General features: G+C 45.1%; 2 protein-coding genes across 3 annotated transcripts; both read left to right on the forward strand.

Annotated features, from left to right (window-relative positions):
- LOC124707789 (protein RETICULATA-RELATED 4, chloroplastic-like) lies at nt 1-5,753 on the forward strand. Its single transcript, XM_047239481.1, has 8 exons — nt 1-687; nt 1,942-2,010; nt 3,726-3,857; nt 4,018-4,071; nt 4,159-4,203; nt 4,859-4,998; nt 5,229-5,354; nt 5,434-5,753. Exons 1-8 carry the CDS (start codon nt 151-153, stop codon nt 5,468-5,470), a joined length of 1,140 nt encoding a protein of 379 aa, XP_047095437.1. The 5' UTR covers nt 1-150; the 3' UTR covers nt 5,471-5,753.
- A 7,026-nt stretch (nt 5,754-12,779) lies between these two features.
- On the forward strand, nt 12,780-18,657 carry LOC124707790 (AP2-like ethylene-responsive transcription factor SMOS1). 2 transcript variants are annotated; one of them, XM_047239483.1, is made up of 10 exons: nt 12,780-12,892; nt 13,642-13,724; nt 14,698-14,706; nt 14,798-14,886; nt 15,666-15,739; nt 15,816-15,866; nt 16,802-16,875; nt 16,980-17,551; nt 17,619-17,707; nt 18,408-18,657. In XM_047239483.1, the coding sequence occupies exons 1-9, from the start codon at nt 12,840-12,842 to the stop codon at nt 17,667-17,669; spliced, it is 1,056 nt and encodes a 351-aa protein (XP_047095439.1). In that variant the 5' UTR covers nt 12,780-12,839; the 3' UTR covers nt 17,670-17,707; nt 18,408-18,657. The 2 variants fall into 2 exon arrangements, with proteins under 2 accessions (XP_047095439.1, XP_047095438.1); XM_047239482.1 differs by having other exon boundaries at nt 12,787-12,892; nt 17,619-17,673.
- Nucleotides 18,658-25,233: the final 6,576 nt, after the last annotated feature.

The following is a 25,233-nucleotide window of genomic DNA, read 5'->3' on the forward strand; positions in this document are numbered from 1 at the left end:
ACAAGCGGCGCTGCCCACTCCTCAGACTCGACTGTCCTTCACCAACCACACTCCCTGCTCCTCTCCTCCGGGAGGTCCACGCCCGCTGTCCGAAAGCGCATCGCCCGCCGGCCTCGGCTCCGACCCCGACCGCCGCCCGCTTCCGCCGCCATGGCCTTCTCCTCCCCAAACTCCCTCTCCGCTTCCACCCCCAGCGCCTCCTCCCCTCTCCACCTCCACCTCCGCCTCCAGCCGCAGCCCTTCCTCCACCTCCCCTTCCAACGCTCCCTCCCGCTCCACCTCCCCGCCCTTCGCCTCACCCGCCCCCTCCTCCCTCCCCTCCCGCTCGCCTCCTCGGGCGGCGGCAGCAACTTCGGCAACGGCGGGGGCGATGACGACCTCCCCTCCGGCGGCGGAGGCGGAGACGAGGACGAGGGCGGCGACGACGACGCGTCCGTCAACAGGAGGGAGGCGCTGTTCGTGCTGGCGCAGCTGGGGCGGAAGCTCGAGAGCCTCCCCGCCGACATGGCCGCGGCCGTGGACGGCGGCCGCCTACCCGGGGAGATCGTGCGCCGCTTCGCCGATCTCGAGAAGTCGCCCCTTTTCCGCTGGCTGCTCCAGTTCGGCGGATTCAGGGAGCGCCTCCTCGCCGACGACCTCTTCCTCGCCAAGGTCGCCATGGAGTGCGGCGTCGGAATCTTCACCAAGGTAACTACCACTACGTCACATAATTCACAGCGTATTTTTTGCATTTAATTCATTTTCCTGCGGTTTGTGATTCGGATCATCAGATACGATTTGGTTTGCTGCTGTCTAGTTTTTCTGGTCTAGAGTCCACATAGATACCCACTGCTTTCCTGGCTCAGATTGTTTTATGAGTCAGTTTTTTTCGGTATGATGGTGATGCGTGCCCAACTCTGAGTGACGTTCTTGCCGTCGCTTCTGGGTTGTTGGGGGTGCTCAGGCTGTCGTCTGGATGACCGCTTCGGTGACGAATAGGCCAGGAATACTCTTTTTTTTTTCGAAAAAGAGGATAAACCCTTTGGACTCTACATCGATTTGGTGCACACAGCCATTACTTATTTCCTGTGACCAGATGCTGTTTGTTCACTCAATAGGAAGTAATCAATATAATCTAAGGGCATGAGCAATGGTAGCATACACAACTAGCTGCTCCATGTAAAAAAGTTGTTAGAAACAACATGATCAATTTTATATCTCCAATGGAAGCTACAACTTTAGTCAGAAAAAAGAGAGAAAGGACCCCACTAATATGACACTATGTATCTCTTTCTCTCTCCAAAAAGCATGTTTTTAAGGCTTAAGATCCCACTTCCTCAAGAGGAGCCTGCCTCCTCATCCGAACCTACTTTGGACCACCCAAACCTAGTTAAAGGTGTGAGGCAGTAGCTCTAGGGCAATGCATTGGGCATGCCCTAATTGGACAGCCTTAGTGCTTTTCATTCCCGCCAATAAAACAGAGGCAAGTGTCTGTTTATTGCATAAAGGAATGGAATAAAGAAGCCTTTCTACAGTCTAAAAGTACGCCTTTGCTGGAAATACAAAGAAACCTTTCTATGAGTTGCACTGTTCACTTGTTCAGTTACTTACGTGTTATATAGGCTGCTGATCAATATTCTTCACTAGTCCCCGTCAGTTGATTCTTTTGTGTACCTATCCAATAAATATCCAGTGGCAATTGAATCGAAACTCTGTACCCCAGAAATATGTTGTTAATACATCGGGTGGAGAACATTTGCCCATCTCTTCAGAGCAGAGGATTGAGAAACTATATTAATGCAGCATATCCCTCGGGTACATTTTTGTTAGAACATCAACACATTTTCTTTCTGCAGTAGTATGCCTCAGATCTGTCTTATATCACTTTCTTTGCAACCATAGCATTCTGTGATTTGATTTGCATTGCACCTGATTTGACATTATTCCCTTTACTTCTGGTAGACTGCTGCAGAGTATGAGCGGAGGAGGGAGAACTTCACCAAAGAGCTTGATTTTGTGATTGCAGATGTGGTATGTTTCCATTCTTCTTTTGGATATATCCTTTATAACCAGCAAAAAATTGCCTTTGATTCCGTATGCTAGGGACCACTATCTCATTCCAAAATAGATGACATGTTTGAAAATGTGCAGTCAAATTTCTCTTGCAATTATCTGATAGAAATTCATTTAGGGTAGGCAATCTAGATATACTTCAATGCTCCCTCCTGCACGTGGGTCGATAAGGCTTAAACATGGATAGAAAGAGGGCTGTCAATTTTTTAAAATCAAAATCTCGAAAGCCAAGACTTGAACCCAAGACCTCTGCTCTGATATATACCGTATTAAGTTTCATCATGCACCAAATAATAGAACCAAAAGTCTGAACTGATGGAGAAGTTTAGGCAATCCACATATACTTCAACAAGCTGATGGTACCATTATATTTTTGATGACTTTTTTCCAAGGAAACACAAAGCTTGCATCTTGCTGCATTGATAGAAAGAAAGAAAAAAGCCTAAGAATAGGCAATTACAGCCAAACAGGCAAACAGGCAAACAACCAAGACAACGACGACCCATAGTCACTGCCGCCCTAGTGCCCGTGGTCCAAGCAGTACAAGGGAAGGAGGTAGAGAAGAGATGCAATATGCCACATCATGTCCTAGGTGTCAGCATGCGGGCAGGGTCGGGTCATAATAAGGACTTCGGTAGGAGACCAGTATTTTGTGCAAACACACATTGATTTACAAACCTTGGTAAAATGACCAACTGGCATCGTGCTAGGGGGTAAAAATGCAATTTACTCTTGCTTTGCAAAGTTCGGCTACCATTGCTGTTCCTTAAGCAACAAGCAAGTTGGGGTAGGCTGATATGTAACCCAACAGAAACATAAGAAACCAATACATGAAAGAGAGAAAAAAGTGAAGTACGAGTAAACTACTATTCCGGCACATGGATTGCTGACTCCGTTAAAGGTGTGCTAGAGGATCTATCATGTTATGGTTACAAAATTATCGTTCTATTAGAATAGTGAACTCAGACTGACCTTCAAAGAATCCTAACATGCATTTTAGATAATAGATCCAGTCCCAACAATTAATCTGTGTTCCATCTCCACCTGCCATGTTTTAGAAAGTTTCTCTTATACCTTTTGCAAATACGAACGCTGGAGTTCTGCTGTTCTAATTTATTAGTGTTGTTCAAAATACAGGTGTGGCTGAGCTTCGCAACTTATTGACCACTTGCGTGCTCACCTTTAAAGAGGCAGTCCCAAATTTCAAAGGCTAAATATATCTAAGTTAAACTGATTAATCTATTCTCCAGAAAAATACACTACTCGGTTTGGGATGCATGAATGATGGTAACCTGTTGATTTTGATCTTTCAGTCCACAAGCTCCACCACGATCACGCCAAATCGAATTACAATAATTGTCTCAGTGCAAGGAAATTTTCATCCTTAATGTTTATGGGGACATGTCCGTTACCAACATGCGAACCCCTTCCTTGTTGTCCAGTTGATTTACCCATTTGCTTAAACAGTGTCCCAACACTTTAAATTAGGGGCCATTTCAGCTGAAGGTTGGTGTTAAAATTTCCTTTTCTAATGGCAAATCCAAAGCGTACCAATCTTCGATCTCTGCTGATTATAAAACAATTAGATATCCCCTTTGTTGGATGGTGTTGTTTTTATGATTTTGTGGATTCCTTGTTATGAGATTTTTGAGAAATAATTTGATACTTTCCAGGTCATGGCAATAGTTGCAGACTTCATGCTTGTTTGGCTCCCTGCTCCAACTGTGTCTCTGCAGCCAGCACTAGCAATGAATGCTGGGTCTCTTGCTAAGTTCTTCCACAACTGCCCCGATAATGCATTCCAGGTAACATCGTGTTGACTTTTTATCGAAGTGGTCATATACTCTTAAACTTTGTTATTTTACCTTTTCTAGCGGTATAAATGAAAACTTCACTTTTCTGGGAGGGAAAATAGTTTTCCCCTCTTTGAAACGTCAAATGGAACTTATGTAACTTCTGTTGCAGATTGCTTTGGCTGGAACATCGTACACATTTTTGCAGAGATTTGGAGCTATTATGGTAAACATAAACTTCAATAACTCACAGTTGTTATTGAGTAATTTTAAAAAGCATGTTCTGACAAACTGACAATTTGGCTTCTTTCAGAGGAACGGTGCAAAGCTTTTTGCAGTGGGAACTAGTGCATCTCTGGTAAGATTATCATGCTATAGTTCCGATGTTCTTGACAAACACTAGCAGCATTTGTTTTGATTTAATCTTAAGTAGCATCAGGAGAACAATTTTCTTCTTCTGATTTTTTTCTGCTGCATATGAATAACCATTACCACAGCTACTCCCTCCGATTCATATTAATTGACTCCACTATGGATGTATCTTGATCTAAAACATGTCTAGATACATCCATATTAGAATCAATTAATATGAACCGGAGGGAGTACAAAAATATGCAAGATCAGCATGTAGAAGAGGTTTGGATTAACTTCTCGTTTTCGTGTAGCCATTCATTATGCCATGCATTGCTATGTTGCTCGGTTCAAAACCTTGATGCTTCACAGTATACAACCTGCTCTTTGTATTAGCACTACAAATGTATATTGCAACCTGGAAGATTCAATCCCATATGCCCGATAATTGTTAAGTAAAGAACAAACATGCCTTCTAGAGTGTCACTGATTTTATATTAGGCTAAGATGACATTTTTAAAAGTAAGGTGCATGGTGAATTGATGATACTAATTTGTTTTCGGGTGCCATATCGGAAAAACTAGCCATTGCCATTTCGCTGCTCAATGCATACGCAAATCTTCATAGAAAGCTTAAAATGTATGGTCAAATTTTCTTTTCAGATCGGCACAGGTGTCACCAATGCAATTATAAAGGCAAGAAAGACTGTTAGCAAGGATGATGCTGGTGAAGTCGAAAATATCCCAATCGTTTCCACTAGTATTGCCTATGGTGTATACATGGCAGTTTCTAGCAACCTCAGGTACAAGCAATATTTCAATTATTACCACAATGTGATTTATAAGTTCACATGAAGTGATAAAATATTTCCTTGGAAGCTGGGCTGAACTTCTATTATGATTATGCTATCTTCAATAGTGATCATAGTTGGCACATTAGAGAGGCCCCATAGGACATACCAGGATATGTACATTCGCAAAATATTGTGAAAATACATAATACATCCAGCTGATCTAACTTCTTTGACAACAGATACCAGATTCTGGCTGGAGTAGTTGAACAGCGAATGCTTGAGCCATTACTCCACCGCCACAAACTAGCATTGAGTGCACTCTGCTTTGCGGTTCGAACAGGGAACACGTTCTTGGGATCTCTACTGTGAGTAATCTGTAGCTTTTTGATGTCCATTCTGAATTTCTGATGAGGTCACTTACTGGCTGAACTTTTGCCTTTGCAGGTGGGTTGACTATGCCAAGTTTATAGGCATACAATAAATCGAAGATAGAGCAGAAATATGCATAAATCATTAGCAACGTCGATTCGTCACCACGTGATGTTACAACACTTCCTGCCTCTGGAACATGACTCATCTGCCTTCATAGGAGACACTACGGGTGGAGTAGTTCGATTGCTTTAGTTGAAAAGGAAAGATGGCCTCAGAAAATAGGCAATTTGTCGAATTCCCAAGAAACAAGTGATTGGATTCTTTTTAGTGCCTTGTGCGTTTTGTCCTGTTAGAAATCGATATGCTTCAGACTATAATTTGCCGGTTGTTCATGTTGCGTGAGTTCATGTGCTTTTGCTTATTTTCTATTCTCCCAAAATTTGTGGCACATAAACACATGATGCCAAACCTGTACATGGTCCATCTGGATTCTTTATATTACTATATGAGTTTGCATGGCACCACACATTGTGGCTCCTGGTTCCACGCGTTGCTGCGTGACATTACAAGACATCTTTTCTTGACTCGTATCTACTTCCTCCAAAATAAATGTGGATGTATGACACTTCTGTCTTAGGTTGGCTATAGTGCTAAGTATCATGTTGTAGTATCATGCATATGATACTTGTGTATGGTACTATCTCTATAGTGGTTAGTATCATGAAGTAGTATCATAGTTATGCTATATTTATTACGTTTTGGAATCTCAATGCAAATGTGTGCACAAGATTTGTTTGACACTAATTTTTCTCGTGACATGCGCTATGATACAGTATTCACCTATGTTACTCTAATCTCCTCTCTCCTCCTTAATTAGCTGCCACATCAGCATTTTTGTGAGACCAATGTATATGATACTAGCTATGATACTAGCACTATGGCTAGCCTTATAGGGAATGTCATATGAGACAGCAAAAGCATGGAGATGCATGATGCAGAAGTCCGAGCACCAAGCTTCATATGTATTGGGCGAGGCCGGCCAATCTTAGGGGCCAACATTTTTTGAAAGGCAACAAAAATATTTTCTCGATGGCAACAAAAAGCAGTTTTTAGAAGGCAACAACGTGTTTTTCCCAATCTCAACGGCAACAAGGTGTATGCCACCGAGCCAATGAGAATGTTGTCATCACCATGATACGTAGTTTCCCACCAAATCATGTTCGGCATTACCGTGGTAACGTTAACGTCTCAAGGATGCAACACCTCTTCAACATCGTCGAGAGATGTGGGATACACTTTTTTTTTTTTTGAAAATACAACGAGCATGTTTGCATCGGCACCGTTGTGACAGGGTTTGTACCGTGATGGATATTGGCCAATGAAATAGCACCCAATCCGCTGTAATCACCCGGTTCTTGACCCTCATTGGGCCATAGGGTTAATTAGGATCAAACCAACGGCGTGACAAGAGTACTTACATGCCATGCCATTAACCCATGAAAGCGCACACAATCTGCTCCAGTCACCCGATTCCCGAGGCTTGTTCGGCTGTAGGGTCGAGATCAAACCAACGAACATGTAACATGACAAAGTATATGCCCACACGAACGCACTGGAGTTACATGTTCAACACACTATATATATATATATATATATATAGTGGCGCTCTAGTCGTCTGCCATTTTTGTTTTTGAAATAACTCTAGTCGTCTGTCTTCATAGCATTACACAACATTTTTGAGGAAACAAAACCAACATCAACGGACATTTTTCCGTGATACGTAATGTCATTCGACCGGTGCAACCGATAATCTGCTATGTTGGCAACTAACATGACTTATCCCAAAGAATCACACGATGTGCTAAGAAAATGTGGCCCTCTCCGTTCCCATCGGCGCCCGAGTTCAACCGGCCCGAAAAATCGAACTCCAGCGGTAGATCTTGGTCTCTTGGAACACAAGGCAAACCTATGTACTTCGCAAAAAAAAAAAAAAAAAAACCACACATACGTGCGTGCGCTCGCAACTAACCCTAGCAAACATCTGATCATAATCATATACAATTATTGCCCTATATATCTCCCTCCAGCGTTTTCTTTGCCAGGGTCTGTAGATCGGAGAGGAAAAAATTTCGACCTTACCGCGCCGGCCGGAGAAAACCGATCGGTGGATCGATCGAGATGGCGCTGCTGAGGGCGAAGTGGTTCGTGATGGGCTTGCCGGTGGGGTTCTGGTGGGGGTGGAAGAAGAGCAGCGTGTGGGAGATGGAGAAGGTGGTGGAGTCGGCGCTGCCGCCGGCCGTGGCGAAGCACGTCGTGGGCCTGCTGCCCAAGGGCACCGCCGACACGCGCCAGAAGTTGCGGCTGCAGGAGTCCATCAGGGAGAACGGCCGGATGCAGGAGGAGACCATCCGGAAGCTGGAGGAGACCGTCCGGATGCAGGAGCTGAACGCGGCCAGGGTGGAGAAGAAGCACGAGCAGACCATCCGGAGCTTGAAGGAGAACGCGGCCAGGCAGGAGGCGGGGCAGGAGCAGACCAACCGCCTGCTGCAGGCCGTCCTCGCGCGCCTGCCGGAAGATGGCGACCAGCGTGTCGCGCCGACGCAGGGATCGCCGCCGCCGCCGACCGCCACGCCACCGTCGCCGCCGAAGCAGTAGTCTCTCTCCGTCGTCTTGTCTTGGTATCTTAAGCGTGCCCACGTACGTAAGTCGCATCATCTGCATCGTGATATACGTTTACATGTTCGTGTTGACCGTTTGATCATTTGTTTTTGTTCTGAAAAAGGGGAACAGCGCCCCGGCCGAGCTCTTCATTGCAATTTTTTTAGAAATGGAGATACCTAGCCTCTTTATAAATAGAAGCACACAGTCTTTTATTAAAACAAAAAAGTATATGATTCAAAGATTACAACTCAAAAGATCATCGAGGATCGATACAACTATTGGTCGTTGATAGAAAAAGATTAAAAGCACCTAGCCATCAACCATCGACATAGAACAAAAAACGCCTAGCCATCATGGAATCTTCTACTAGGCTGCCAGGTAGCCCGGTAAAAAATATCTTGTGCAACCATCAGAAGATGGTTGTACCTAAAAACCATGCATTTCGCTTCTCCGGGGGAAGGAAACCCCATAACTGAATCCAGTGGATAGCATATGAATAACCTGCAAGAGCTCTTTATTGCATAGTTTCAATTTCAGTGCATATATTTGAAATGGATCACTCAATCTTGCCACATGACTCATCTGGTGAAAAGAGCGTACAAAAAGTTCCTATGCATTATGTATTTTAATGTGATAGCTCGGATGACCATCATCATCCAAATGTTGAGATAAGACCACATAAACCTGCGAATAATTTGGGACACTGTTTTTGTTAGAAACAAACATCCTTCCGGAAATTCCAAAAGGCCCAAATTAGGGCACAAACTCCCGCGTAAATTTGAGCTTTAACTTATCAATCATTAAGCCAACTTTCAAACATATTACTTCCTCCGTCTCATGAAACTTATCTGAGATTTGTTAAAAATTAAATGTATCTAATTGCTATATAGTTTCTAGATATATTCAAATTTAGATAAATTTTGGATAACTTTCGTGAGACGGAGGGAGTACTAACATTATCAATAGTAATATTTTTATGTCGCACAATGTTATAGAGATGATCATTGGGTCAAAAGAGGTGTTGCACCTGGCCGCCAAGAATCTTCTCAAAATAAAGGGCTCGCGCCATCTCCTAGGACAAATGAGGCCGTGATGAATTCTTTTTGTTCCACATCCATTAGTTCCTTCCAAAAGAAAAAAAAAATCAGTTGGTTTAACCTGTATTTGTGGTAGAGATTTTTGCCGTAGGTATTTATTTGTTATATGTAGCCTTTTCTCCATCCACCCATTCCTCATTAAGTTGAGAAAAATAACCCTTTGTTTTTCAATTCGTACGTGATATTGTACTCGATTCGATTGACCGTATAATAACCGTTGGGATGTACTCATGGAGCTCCATGTAGTATCGAGCACAGACGTTCACGTGCCTTTCTGTTCGCCTAGGTTGACTCGAGCGTATCTGTGTGTTTTGTGATGTTTCTGGTAGATGCACATCAGCACATGCGCACACATCTCCATGCTTCCGATCTTGCGTTAAGGTACGCACCTATATTTTTTTTTTAAATCAATCCATAACAGCAAGTACGGTTAGTGATGTAAGTAGGCTATACAAAGAATTAATTTTTTTCTTTTGCTAAATTGGAAGAGAGAAGATGAAAAAAGAGAAGCGGGGTGCTAGATTAAGAGCTAGCGCTTGCAAATGCTCCAAGACACTTTGTGAACGTAATATGTGTGAAGTAGAATAAGGACCTTATAGTAATATTTTTTATGTGGAGGAGAGAAAAAAAAAGAGAGGAGAGTGAGCTCTTATTTAGGAGGCAGCTGCATGATGTGGTCCTAGCCACTTTATGAGATTAGGAGTCATGTATCGATAATGGTATATTTTATAGCTAACTATTATACATGCGGCTTATTAGCTGCCAACAGCAGATGACAGCTCTTCGGTCCTGAGCCTAATCTCCATCTAACAACCAGTGTGGGATCAAATGATGAAAGCCAAACACCCCCCCCCTCCCATACCCGACTTCTTCCAAACCTCGAATTCTGAACGGATCATCTGATATACCGTCCGTACGTCCAACTTCTCCGCATTGAAGACCACGTTGTTCCAATGCTTCCATAGATACCAAAAAACGAGAGTGATTGCCATCCAAAGACATTGTCTCCCCTTCTTCAACGCCGACTTGCCCACCCATCAATGCCTGAGGGGTGTCCGCCTCGGGCGCTCACTCCGGCTTGCCCCAACGAGCCACAATCCATGCCCAAACCTCACAAGCCACCATGCAGCACAAAAGCAATTGTTGCAGTCTCTGGCTGTTGCTCACAGATTGGACAAGAGGCTGGGTGAGCTAGTCCTCCCTTCTGCAGCCTATGCGTAGTCCATCGTCAATTCCCTGACGCAAGCCAAGCAAAGAGCCGACAACTCTATGGGCGCGTGATTTCCAAACTTGATCCACGCCTTCCTCCTCAGTGGTCGCAACGAAGAAGACCTTTGTACGCCGAGCGCGAAGAGTAGCGCACATCATTCTTCCATCGCCAAATTATAGTATCCTCTCTTGTCGGGTGTAGTTGAACCATGGAGACTATCTCCCACACAAGGAAGAATTGGTGCAGTGCCTCGGCATTGAGGTCCGATCCACAATGAACCGCGCCCCAGCGAGCCCCTCTCCGACGGTCTTGCTCGCACCTTGCGCTTTGGGACAACTGCGAGGAGGTTTGGCACAAACTCCCCAACGTGGTGGCCTTGCAACCACCCATCAATCCAAAAGAGGGCCGAGTCTCCATTACCTAGTTGTGTGTCATCGTTGCTTCCTTGAAGATGGTCATCACTGCTTGGGGATCTGTAAGTTCAAGACCGACTAGGGTTTGGCATTATCCATGTGCTGCAACCGCACCCAATGATAGCGTAGAGCTTTGTTGAGCAACCTCAAATTGGGTGTCCCAACCCCACCCGTTCTCCTTAGGTGAGGCAACCTTGTTCCACATCACTATGCATTGACCACCTTTAACATCCTTCATTCGGCTGTAAGCTTGTTGTAGATGATAAGATAATGACTTATAGCTAACAGTTGAACCTATTAAACATGCTCTCATGTATTAAAAGAATAATACCTATTTATAGAAACACGAAAGATTCACGCCCGGGTTTGCCTGCTCCCGTTAAGCATGTGGTGGTGGTTGGTTTGCATGCTATGGAAAGCGGGTCTGGAATTAAATACATATTATTTCCGCCGGGTATAAAAGTTTTTTGTCTAGAACTCGAAAATTTCAAAAAATTATTTGCACGAAGGTAATGGATGTAGGTACGCGTGTACAAAGATTGAAACTGAAATATGTATATTTGTGACCTGTATAAAAAGACAAGAAAAAGTAGAGGTTCCTAAATTTGTAACTTACATGTAACTTAGTGGTATGAAATATTCAACAACTCACATTAAATACAGGCGAAGTAACCTCCACCACATGTTTATCTGGAGCAAGCTTCATGGGTAACTCCTCCTTATACACTAAGTTATACCCTCAACTTCAAATAGTTGTATGTTTGGACATGTCTTACGTGAAACGTCATTAACTTTGACCAACTCCTTCAAAAAAAGAAGCCGTACTTTTATGAAACTAAATTAATATCACTAGATTCATCTTAACCTCATGTAGTTCGATAATATAATAATTTAATGTCACATATTTTTGATAATTTTATGTAAAAATTTGTTCAAATTTTAAAATATTTAATTTCCAAAAAAGAAAATGTGCACTTATTTGCGGACGGATGAGCACACAACAGTTAGTTAGTTATACTATTATTGTCCTTGATGCAAGTAAGATCATACCACAATAAGTGTATAATTTTCCTTTTGGTTTGGTTCAGGTTCATGTCTCAGTAGCATGTTGAGAACTTTTTAACTGAGTAAAAACAATTGTGGATGAGATTATTGTACTCTACCTTAAACTTCTTTTCCCACTCTGGATCTATCGTTTTGGCTGCATCTTCGATTCGCCCGTGGCGATCGATGTGACTGAGGACATCACCTTAACCTAACGGCCTACGTGATGTGAATTGGGTGCAACATTAACACGGAGCTAGCTAGCTAGGTAGAGAATATACGCAGTACACCTGCCTTCAATGTCGCACAGTTCCCCCGTGAACCAAGTCGATCGATCCTCATTCACTGCTCTGCTACGTACAGTATCAGACTGACGTGGGTGGGATACGTGATGGCCAACGGTCTGCAATCCATCCTCTTTCTCTTGTTTTTTCGTCGAGGAAATCCCGCTCTGTCGACATCGATAGGGGGAGGAGAGCATCTCGATTCTGCCCTGTTTTGCTCTCTGTTTATCTACGGATGGACGCTTTGTTTTTGTGCAAACCGATGGCGGAACCGACGACGGGCCGGACGGCGCCGTATCCATCCGCCGTGGCGCAGCTGCTGTCCCTTTCCGGGCCGCCATCAATCGCGCATCCTCGGATACCCCTGCCGCTGACGCCCTGCTCCCCATGTGCCGGCCCACTGGGCTCCACGCGTCTCTGTCCGCCTCTTCTCCGCCTCCCCCACCACCCCACGCGATCTCCACTTCTCCACTCCATTTGAAATCCCACCTCCGCCTCCACCACGGCCGCCCCCAAACGGTCACCCCGTTCCCTGTACTGAGTACGACTGCGACCCCAAGCGAGCGCTTCCCCAGCCGGCGCCATGGCCTCCTCCGGCCCCGCGGGGGCCGAGCACAAGCTGGAGGCGGGGGCAAGCGATGGCTCGCCGGTGTTCCGCGCCGCCGCGGTGGCGGACCAGGCGGCGGCTGCGGCGGTGGCGGCGCCGCCCAGGAGGCCCTTGGCGCCGCGGAAGGACCGCGCCTGCACCGCCAAGGAGCGCATCAGCCGCATGACGCCCTGCGCCGCCGGGAAGCGCAGCTCCATCTACCGCGGGGTCACCCGGTACGTCCCGCGGCTCGCGCCTACTTGCTTTCGGTCCCCCTTTTCGGCGACCGCGCGCGGTTGGAGCTTCACGAACGCTGGCCCGCGAGCGAGCTCTCGTATATATGCGTCCGGACTCCGGAGCGGACTGTTACGCAGAGGCGTGGCTAGTGCTAGTCTAGGGGATCTGACTCTGAGTCTGAGTAGAGCTGGCGCACGACGAATGCTAGCGGAGGACCGTTGATTGACTGCTGTTAGGCAGGAGAGTATCTGCACGCTGCGGCCAGGGTCCGTCTCTGGTTTAAAAACAACAAGTACGAAATCTGTAGTACATTGATTCATGGACTTACTTCAAGCCATGCTCCGCTCAATCGCTCAACAGCTTTTGCTCATGGTCAAACAGAAATCTCCACGACAAGCATTATTACTGCATCCGGTTACGAATGCTTGGCCACCTCTACTTGTGTATACAAACACCTGTTACATGAATCCGCTATATATGCTTACCATCCTTAGCACTTCATGATTCCCTTTGCACAATTTCTTATTTCGACCTCATCAATTTAATCGTCCTTTTTTTCCTCTGCGAAAAATTTGTGAATCTGATCTAAGAGCACTATACTCTACTTCTACCCCTGATACCATTCTTGTCTTCCTCTGATAGACATATCTTAAACTTGTTATGCACAGATATTATCCCCTTTTAATGTTCCGTATTATTGTACATGTATCCGTTCAATTCATTACTGATTCTATTGTTGCGTCAATAGGCATAGATGGACAGGGCGGTATGAGGCTCACCTTTGGGACAAAAGCACATGGAATCAGAATCAGAACAAAAAGGGGAAACAAGGTATGCAACTATCCCGTCAAGTCTGGAGGAACTCTTCCAGGTCCAGGTCTATGCCCATATCCAGCTGCCCGCCCGCAAAGATATCCAAGGGGTGAAATTCTGCCCACAGCCATACCACTCGATATCCAGCTTATCCGTGGAGCATTTCAAAAAACAACTGCACTCATTCATATAATGTCTTAGCGATAAAGCCATTTTGAACCACCTTTCGCAGATTACGTTAAGGCTAACCTTAGGTTTGGGCTTTGGGACTGGGGTGTTAGGGCTTGGGGATTTTATGAGTCTCTTCCATGTGGGTCCCACCTGTCATATGGGTATCCATGGAGCCTATTTTGTACCCCAATCCCAACCCTTGACTTAACGGGTACACACCCGCGAATATCCATAGACAAATGCCCTCCAAACGCATGTCCAACAGGCTAGGTATATGTGGATACCCAAATCCATCGACATTGTTGCCATCTCTATTGAAGAGTCAAAGCGTTAGTAAAGTTGCCGAAATTTTTGAACAAATTGACATAGGTTTGTAGGAAATCATGTCCATATTAGCTTCCTTTTATTGCATAGGTCATTTGGCTTAAGTTCTCTAATCCTCAATAACTCATCTTCTGACAATTAAATATGGAATGCATGTAGTAATTAAATTGTTACTCTCTCCGTTCCTTAATTCTTGTCGTGATTGTATTTCAAATTTGAACTAAAACGAGGGAGTATTGGTTAGATAACTTTACAGTGAAACATGCTCTTCTACCCTTGCTTGAGTCTAACCACTGCATGCACTTGTTCTAAAGAAATATCAGTTTCTTTTTTTCATGCACTTGAATTCTTTCATATTTCCTGTTGTCATGTGCTTAAGTTAACTATATATGCATGATTTACTTTTTAATTGTTTTTTTTCTTTAGTTTCCTTTAATCTAATTTGATGGCATTGTTTCTTTTGCATGGGAAACTGCTCCACACACCAATCTTGCAGTATATTTAGGTATGGGGCACAATTGATGTTAAAATTAAAATGCACAACCGTTAACTTCATATGATGTTTCTAATGCCCATCCATTTTATATGCAACGCAGGTGCATATGACGATGAAGAGGCTGCGGCAAGGGCCTATGACCTAGCTGCATTGAAATATTGGGGAGCTGGAACACAGATAAATTTTCCTGTGAGTAATTTATTTGCATTTTTCTCGAATGCACATTGAAATGTGTGTCATTTTGTGTTAGTGCCATTTATATTTATTTGCTGCTTAGAATTTACTGCTTTTTTAGTCTTTATTAAATTACTCCACTTCAAATATTTAGGTATATAGTTGCCCTTTTAATTATATAAGATCATAGTTTAGTGGTAAAGAACTATTCATTTAATTCAGTAAGTGTCTCATGGTGAAACAGACACTTTTCGGTGATGGTCAACCTATTTGTTACAAATAGTGAGCGATGAACTTCTTGTAGTCCTTGACGATAGAAAAAATCTTGAACCGGGTATCAAGCAACATCACATATAAAAGATTTTGGATAGATGATATCCCACTTCAATTTAAGCCTACAGTCTCTCATCTGGTTTGGCAGGGTTACCTTTTTACAGATATAGTGTATGCTGTCTAGAGCTTGCTTTTCATAAAGCACAATATATATTAGGATATAATAAAATATATAGGATGGCCCAGCTCAGTTTCGCATGTACGCTTATAATTCTCTTATCTGGTTTGGTTATGTTACGTTTTAGGAGTAACTTAAAACATACACTCCAAGCAAGAAAATTTTAAAACATATACACCGATGTCTTGCATAGTATTGACAAAACAAACATATGATTTCCTTAATGTTTTTGATTCCATGTTAATTTTCACAATATGTAATTAAATTCCACATGGATTGTCAAAGTACGTTATGATTTTATATTTTTGCCAGACTTATGTTAGTTATGCACTTTCCTATTTAGGTCTCCGATTATACAAGAGATCTTGAAGAGATGCAGATGATCTCCAAGGAAGACTATCTTGTATCTCTTCGAAGGTATATTTGTGCATTTATAATGCATGCACATTACTTTATTTTCTTAATCAGTGATTGGAAGATGCATGCCTTGCAGAAAGAGCAGTGCCTTCTCTAGAGGATTACCAAAATATCGTGGACTTCCCAGGTACATTGGGGAAATATTTCCTCTGGCATGAAAACTACTTCTGTGTTGGTTTTCTACTAAGTGTTTACCCTGGTGATGCATCCCTGTGAAAGGTCTTCCACATCCAAATCATCTATTCCCATGTTGTCTAAACTGTCTATGGTTTTCTTAATCTGATTAGTGCCAAAAAGGCACTACGGCAACACCAACTTAATGGTTTGCGAAATTGAGCTACAATCTAGCATACTAGTTAGTTAATAACCTTCTGCTCTGTTTTCTGTTTTTCTAACAGCACAACAAAACTAAAATAAACAAAGAAATATTGGTTAGCTTCTGTATCCAAGTTAGTTCTTCACTGTGACAGCATATCAATTTTCTTAAAAATTTAATCAAAGAAATGAATATAGCTTAGCTTCCTTATGGGTTGCTCGTAGTTAGACTTCGGTAACCCCTTGAGACAAAAAATGCTCTTAGTTTGGGAATAAACAGTGTAATTCAGCTAAGGCTGCAAACATATCTGCAATGCGTGCCAGACATGAATTGCTTTCAAACACCCATCAGCTGCACAAAACCAATTGCTCAATCATACAGTAGTATGACCTTTGGGCCTTATGGTAATACATCAAGTATCTAATTTTTTCATACTGTATATTTGCCGGGTTTATCATTGCCAACATGGGGCCAGTCCATATACGGGCAGACATTTGTATGTGACATATAAGTTAATTTTGGGCAGATGTCAGCATTAAAGGCTAACCTTTTCAACTTAAAACTGTATGTGACATATAATTAAAAGTTTTGGCGGATGCATGCCACATCAATATACAGGTTGTAATTATAAAATATTGCAACAAAAAGTATTCCAATTTTGCATTCGGTTTCATGAAACAAATCTGTCCACTGCAACGCTGCATGTGCATTATTTAAGCTTTATGCTAGTGTACCTTGCCATGCAGGCAGCTCCATAATTCCAGATGGGATGGTTCTCTGGGACAGCTACTTGGCAATGACTACCTGAACCTCAGTTGTGGTGCGTCTATGCATACTGCTATACAGTTCTTTTAAGTTAACAAACTACAAAAGAAAAAAAGATATGATACCTTTTAACATGTTTTTTTCTTATTCGAATTACAGGAAAGGACATTGCACTGGATGGAAAATTTGTTGGAAGCCTTGCCTTAGAGAGGAAAATTGATCTAACGAATTACATTAGGTGGTGGGTACCCAGAAAGGCACGGCAGTCAGATACATCAAAAGCAGAAGAGGTGGCTGATGAAATCAGAGCTATTGAAAGTTCAATGCAACTTACTGAGCCCTATAAGCTGCCTTCTCTTGGCCCCAGTTCTCATTCAAATCCCCCTTCCCCTGGGCTATCTGCGTGCAGTATCTTATCACAGTCTGTTGCTTTCAAAAGCTTCTTGGAGAAGTCTACAAAATTATCTGAAGAATGTACATTTAGCAAAGAAATAGATGAAGCAAAGATTGTTGCACCATTACCTGTTACAGGACATGATACATCTGCAGTTGGCATCAACATGAATGGGTTGCTAGTACAAAGAGCACCATACACATTGGCCCCTGCTATGCCTACAACAATGAGAAGTACATGGAACTCTGCTGATCCTTCCTCCGACCATCTATTTTGGAGCAACTTCATCTTGCCATCGAGTCAACCCGTTACAATGGCGACAATAAGATCAACAACGGTTTGTTCCTATGCCTGATATATTTTCTGCTTCTTGGTGCTGAATCTGACCATTATATTTGTGACAGTTTGCAAAGAATGAGGTGAGTTCTAGTGACCCATTCAAGAACCAGGAGTGACCCGGTATGAACTTACCATAGCCAGGATATTTTAGCTGGTAATTAAAGACTACAGACCCTGTATTGTCACTTCTTGTCATCCTGTCAGTACATTTGATATTTTAGTTTTCCTTTAATGTGTCAACTAAATCGCTATAATCATTTCTGTGTGGGAAGCTTAAGGAATTCATTAACTAACTAAAGCTGCAATTTTAGAACGTGTCCTCGTCTTAACTTGCAGAAATCTAAGAATTAGTTTACCCAAGAAAAAATATGTATGGACTAGTTTTTTTCCTTTCCAAAACTAGTGTCATCGGGTATCCCTGTGCAACTTTTCATAATCTATTATGATGTGCATGCAGAAGCCGGAGGTTAAACTCTTGTGCACTTGTGTCGGCTTGATGCGATCATAAGATTAATAAAAGCTACCGTCATCAACAATCTATGTTTGATGTGTGTAAAGTGCTAGGATGTTTGGGAAAGCCCTATGTTTATTCATTGGCAATAATGTATCAAGAAGATAGTAGTTTGACGCCAAGATCTTGGTATGGCACAACATTTTCTAAAATTGCTACTTGCATGCACCTTGTAAAATAGTTGTTGCAAAATAGACAATTGAAGTACCCCCTCCGGCCCAAATTACCTGGCCAGGTAATTTGGCCCGAAGGGAGTAACTTAGGGAAGTATAGCATAGTTTCTGATAAGTTACTTACATTTATTGCTGAACTGAAATCTTAGTACATTTCAACTGTTGAGCAGGTTTGATGACAGCATCGCTCACTTCCAGTGTGTTTGGTACCACCAATGGTTTGATGCGGTGGCTTGTGAGAAATACTTTTGTGTATCCATACTTCACAGAACATGCATAGAAGGCAAGAAAATCGTATGTAATATACAGTGGCTAATGCCCAGGAAACAATATGTAGCTGTAGAGCTGTCTGTATATATTGCTGTTGTCTACAGATTTGAGGAAGAGACCAGAAATAAGAATGTGGTTTTTGTATGCTGAGATATGTATTTGTGCACATATATTGAGACTTTTGTTATTTGTTTATTTAATTGTACCTAATTAAGCGTAGAGGCCATGGTAAGCTTAATTAGGTACAATCTGTAGCAGTGTCAAAGTTCATTGGAGGACAACATTATTTAAATGAGAACTTTGTCAAATAAAAGCCAGCATGATCTCTCAAACTAGCATCTTGTTGATACATTTTTAAGAATGCACCATTAAAGATGTACTAATCATATAGAAGAAAGGCCTAGATGGCCGGTACACTGATAAAAAGACTACAATTTCACGTATCCGGCATGATACATCTTCAAGCGGCAAACAACGCACACTCTACAAGGTCGATGATAAACAACTCACCTTGCCCAACATCCTACCACATAATTGTGACGAAAATGAAGCACATGATTTTAGGATTGCGTCATGAACCAAGGAAGGCACCATCGCAACTTGACCTCGACTCCAAGGCAACCTGGGCCAACATACCTCCCTTTTTTTGTGACTACAGGTCGGCGAGTAGAAGGTCGGATTCTAACGGACTCATGGAAGACGTTGACCAAGCTGCGCCCATCCTAGACCACTTGTTCTAAAATACAACGACACTATAGTGCCACCACCGATCCGGTGGACCAGACCCAGGGATTCCCGCATCCGAGGAGAGGAAGGCATAGTGAACGCTATTAACACGCCTCCATGGAGAAATTGGCGCCCGCAACCGTCGTCGTGGTAGCATCGGCCGCCGCTGAGCAGGGCATTCACCTCAGCCATCCACCCATACCCCGTTACATGGGCTGGTGCCTTGTGCACATCAGGTTCTTCTATCATATACTCTCTCCATTCCTATACATAGGGTGGAAATAATTTTTCAGAATTTCAGAGAAACAAGGGAAGCAGTTCACGGTGAGAGAGCTAATTAAGAAACAAATCTCAGGATTTATTTCGGGTATGTTTGGAAAGATTTGCAATCACTGGGCTCTCCTTAATCGGTGAGCCAAAAGAATTTAGCCATATGCATAGAAGGGGAGGGAGTACTCAAGTAGCCGGGGCTAGACTGAGCGCAAGTTTCTGATCGATCTAGACACCCTTTTCTGAATTTGCAGTTTATCTTCGGTTTAGACATGTTAGGGCAATATGCTTGTTGTATTACCAGGGGCTAAAGGCCACAATATATAGTACATGTACATGTGCAAATATGCAGGAAGCCCCCTAACATCTGAGGAAACTACAATATACAAATATATATATCTAATACCCCCCTCAAACTCATGGTGGATCCACAACGCTGAGTTTGGAGAGTAAAAAATCATGCTGCACTCGAGTATGTGCCTTCGTAAAGAAATCCGCCAACTGAAGGCACATAATGAACCGCAACAACATCATCTTGCACCTGAGCACGTGTGTAAAAGGCATCAACACCAATATGCTTGGTCAGCTCATGCTTGACCGGATCACGTGCAATATTGATAGCACTTGTACTGTCAGACAAAAGCGGAGTGGGTGTCATAACAGAGACCCCAAAATCTGCAAGCAACCACCGTAACCAGGTCACCTCAGCAATCAACAAAGCCATAGCCCGCAACTCAGCCTCAACACTCGAACGGGAAACTGCTACCTGTTTCTTCGTCTTCCAAGCAACAAGCGAACCACCAAGAAACACACAGTAAGCAGAAAGTGAACGACGATCCGCACTCGCCCACGTAGCATCCGAGTAGCACTGGAGCTGGAGAGAGCTGGAACGGGGAAAGAAAAGGCGACGAGTGATCGTGCCACGAAGGTAACGAAGAACACGAAGGAGATGACTATAGTGAACAGTGGTAGAAGCTGAGACAAACTGACTCAGAATATGAACAGGATAAGAAATACCAGGACGAGTGACAACAAGATAAACAAGACTCCCAACAAGATGGCGATAACGGGTGGGATCAGGAAGAGGATCACCATCGCAGGGACGAAGCTTAACATTAAGCTCCATAGGAGTATCAACCGTGCGCTCATCCCCAAGAGCAGCACGAGCAAGAAGATCTTGAATGTACTTTTCCTCAGAGATAGAAAAGCCATCAGAAGTAGAGGAAACCTCAATGCCAAGAAAATATTGAAGATGACCAAGATCAGTCATTAGAAACTGATCGCGAAGACGATCCTTAACAAAGGCAATATACTCAGGATCATCAGTAATGATCATATCATCAACATAGAGAAGAAGAAGAGTACATCCACGAGGAGAAGTGTGAACGAAGAGTGCTAGATCATGAAGACTATGAGAGAAACCAGCAGCAGTCACCACAGAGGCGTAGCGCTCAAACCAGGCACGAGGGGCCTGTTTGAGACCATAGAGAGAACGTCGAAGACGACAAACCATCCCATCGGGAACAGAATACCCAGGATGAGGCTGCATGTAAACCTCCTCACTCAACTCGCCATTAAGAAAAACATTCTGAACATCAAGCTGGGAGACAGACCAGCGGCAAACAGAAGCAACAGCAAGAAGGGTACGCACAGTAGTCATATGAGCCACAGGGGCAAAAGTCCCATCATAGTCACGGCCGTGCTCCTGCTGAAAACCACGAGCCACAAGACGCGCTTTATAGCGCTCAAGAGATCCATCAGAACGAGTCTTAATTTTATAGACCCACTTACACGTGATAGGACGAACACCAGAAGGGGGAGAAATAAGATCCCAAGTGCCAGTGCGCTCAAGCGCAGCGATCTCCTCAGCCATGGCAAGTTGCGATTCAGGATGACGCTCGGCATCCCGATAAGAAGTCGGCAGGGAAACAACAGAGAGACCATACTGACTAGGAGAGTAACGAACTGGAGCACGACGCTGACAAACAGGCCGTGAAGGAGGAAGCTCATCGGTAGAAGACAACTCATCAGAAGAAGAAGGGACAGCATCGGAAGGATCCGAAGCCGGAGAACGAGGAGTACTAGGTGGACTAGACGAACGAGAGGACGACGCCGAAGGGGGCGCATCAGAAGTAGGAGGGAGAGGAGGAGGGACAGCAGGGGGTGCATCCAGAAAAAGAAGAAAAGAGATATCATCCACCGGGTAAGTACCCGAGGTGGGGCGAGGATAGAAGGGACGCGTCTCATCAAACGTGACGTCACGAGAGATGCGCATCCAACGACCAACAGGGTCCCAACAGCGATAGCCCTTATGCTCATCACTGTATCCGAGCAAAACACACTCAACAGACTGAGCGGTCAGTTTGGTGCGTTCGCGAGGAGGGAGAAGAACATAGCAAACGCAACCAAATGAACGGAGAGTCGAGTAGTCTGGAGAAACACCAGAGAGACGCTCGAGAGGAATGCCACCCTGTAGAGCAGCGGAAGGCTGAATGTTAATGAGGTGGGCCGACGTAGCGACAGCCTCAGCCCAGAAATGTGGCGGAAGAGAAGAAGCAATCATCATAGCACGGGTGGTCTCAACAAGATGACGATGCTTACGCTCGGCGACGCCATTTTGAGCATGCGCGCCGGGACAAGAAAACTGAGCGAGGGTGCCCTCCTCAGCAAGGACACCATGAAGGTGCTGGGAGATATACTCACCGGCGAGAATCAGCACGGAACACGCGAATGGGTGAGGAATACTGAGTGCGGACCATGGCCGCAAAACGCTGATAAATAGAGAGCACCTCACTGCGAGAGCGCATGAAAAACACCCAGGTGTACCGTGAAAAATCATCAATGAATAAGATATAGTATCGATGGCCCCCTTTCGAAGCGAAGGGAGCCGGACCCCAAACATCTGAATGGACTAAATCGAACGGTCGCTGAGAGACAGACACATTAGTATGATAGGGAAGTTGAATCTGTTTGCCTAACCTACAACCCTGACAATGTAACGACCCATCTCCAGAGACAGACCCCAGAAGGCCACGATGAACCAAAGACGACAGGCGAGAGTCACAAAGGTGACCAAGACGATGATGCCACTCGCTGAAAAGAGCCGGTGACGAGAGGCAACAACCGGAGGAGAACTGCGGATGGAGTGGCAGCGGAAGGAACACGAAGCCAGTCTAACTCCCAAAGCCCCGGAGACTTACGGCTACGAGGGCCAACTCCAATCAGGGCCTGTGTGCGATGATCCTGAACCGCACAAGACTCAGCGTCAAGAATGACGCGACAACCAGAATCGGTGAGCTGGCTAGCAGAGAAAATGTTCATCTGAAGGCGAGAAACATGAGAAACATCAGGGATAGAGAAAGAGGGAGTAGAAAGGGTGCCTCTACCAGAAACAGGAATAGAGGTACCATCAGCCGTGACAACACGGACAGGAGAAATAAGAGACCGAAGAGCAGACAGAATAGAAGACTCAGAGAGTCAGAGGTCATATGAAAGGAAGCTCCAGAATCCAGATACCACGGGGACGTACCTAACTGTGTAGAAAGTGGTGGTCGCGCAGTGCCAGAAGAGCCAGTCACAGAACCAGCAGCGCCCGGCGAGGAAGAGTCTATAGTAGCGAGCAGACCACGAAGACCCCTGAGAATGTCCTGATCGAGAGTGCAACCGCCGAAGATCCCGAAGAGCCAGCCCGCCGACGATCCCGGAACTGCTGACGTAAACTGGGATCCCGCGTCCAGCAGGTGGAGGAAGTGTGGCCAACCATGCCACAGTAGGTGCAATGAGGACTAGGGCGGAGACTCGGACCGCGAGGCTGCTGACGTAAACTGGAATCCCAAGCATCAAGCAGGCAGTGAAGCTGCGGTATCATGCGCAGAGAGGGGTGCGACTGGAGAGGTCGACGTACAATCAGGTGCCGACGAGGAGCTATCACCCACACGCACAGAGGCCACCAAAGGGGGCGACAGAGAGCAACACGCCGATGAAGACAGAGTCGGCAAAGCGCGGTCATAACCACGTGAAGAGGCCGCGAAAGTCGATGTAGAGCGGCAGGCCGACATAGACGAAGTCGGCGAAGCGCGGGCAGAGCCGCGTGAAGAGGCCGCAAAAGTCGATGTAGAGCGGCAGGCCGAGGGAGACAAAATCGGCGAAGCGCGGCCAGAGCCGCGGGAAGAGGCCGCGAAAGTCGATATAGAGCGGCGAGCCGACGTAGACGGAGTCGGTGAAGCGCGGGCAGAGCCGCGTGAAGAGGCCGCAAACGGCGACGAAGAATGGCTAGCCGTCATACACGGAGGCAGCGGACAAATACCAAGTACCGAAGGTGGGCCCAAAGATAAGGCGGGATCAGCGGAAGAAGACATCGGGTAACAACAGCCGACGACATTATTTTTTTTTTTTGCTTTTTTTTCAGATCGAAGACCGGATTGGGGAGCAGAGAGGAACCAGATCGATGGAGAGCGGATTAGCGCGAGGCGGATCGGCCGAGGAGAGCGGATCAGCAGCAGCCAGAGAGATCGGGAGCAACCAAGGAGATCGGCAGCAGCCTGGAGCGGGGGCAGAGACGGCCACGCGCGGGCGGGTGGAGAGCAGGCGATGGCCACGCGCGGGCGGCGGAGAGCAGGCGACGGCCACGCGTGGGCGGGCGGAGAGCAGGCGAATCGGCGCGGGCGAGCTGATCGGCGCGGGAGCCGATCGATCAGGCGACGCGAAAGAGCACATCAGGCGAATTGGGAGCGGACGAGCGGATGGCCGGGAAGAAGAAGTCCGGCGACGAGCAGAGAGCGGACGGCCGGGAAGAAGAAGTCCGGCGACGGCCGGGAAGAAGCCGGCGGAGGGGCGGCCGGGAACAAGTCTTCAAGAAAAACGTCCGTACGGAGAGGAGGACCAATTTTGCTCTAATACCATGTTAGGGCAATATGCTTGTTGTATTACCAGGAGGTCAAATGCCACAATATATAGTACATGTACAGGTGCAAATATGCAGGAAGTCTCTAACATCTGGGGAAACTACAATATACAAATATATACATCTAACAAGACATATATATACAATATATTGTTACCGAAGTGTACTTTATATTCCGCCACAGCTCCAAAGTTGAACATATTTAGCTTTCAACGTTAGACGATCGTTTTACAGGAAGAAAGTAAAGCTAACACGGCCTCTAGCCTTCTACCGCAGCAAGTTGGAAAAAAAAAAGTTCCAATTGCCAATACCGGACTCGGTCAGATGAGTCGTTTCCGATATCAGCAAGGGCTTGGATTCAGCCGTTTCTCAATACCAACTACTCCGTAGTCTGCGTTGTAGTTCCAGTTGGAGTCGGCCAGGAAGTTCATAACCTGGACTAATAAATAGCGCCGTCCCGCATAGATCGCCAGTAAGTTCATAAGCCTACAGCTAGCTACAGCAGCACAATCGCCAGAATAACGAGCAGGAGTACTAGATTAGTTTTTGTAGATGGACAGGTTAGCCAGGATATTCGGTGTAAAAGTCCAACCACGAGATGATGAAGAAGCTGCGGGGCAAGCAGATCCGTCACCGGGAGATTACGACTGCCCTATGCCTACCGCCGCCGAGGAAGAGGCGATGTTCCAGGCCCTCGAAGCAGAGAGGGTTCGCATCGTAGCACTCGGAGAAGAACGTTACCGCAGGAACGAGGCGATGTTACAGGCGGCCCTGCAGGAAGCGGAGAGGAGTCGGCTCGAAACACGCGCAGAAGAACTACCTAGAGG

This window comes from Lolium rigidum, chromosome 4 (genome assembly GCF_022539505.1).
Source record: "Lolium rigidum isolate FL_2022 chromosome 4, APGP_CSIRO_Lrig_0.1, whole genome shotgun sequence".
Classification (NCBI taxonomy): domain Eukaryota; kingdom Viridiplantae; phylum Streptophyta; class Magnoliopsida; order Poales; family Poaceae; genus Lolium; species Lolium rigidum.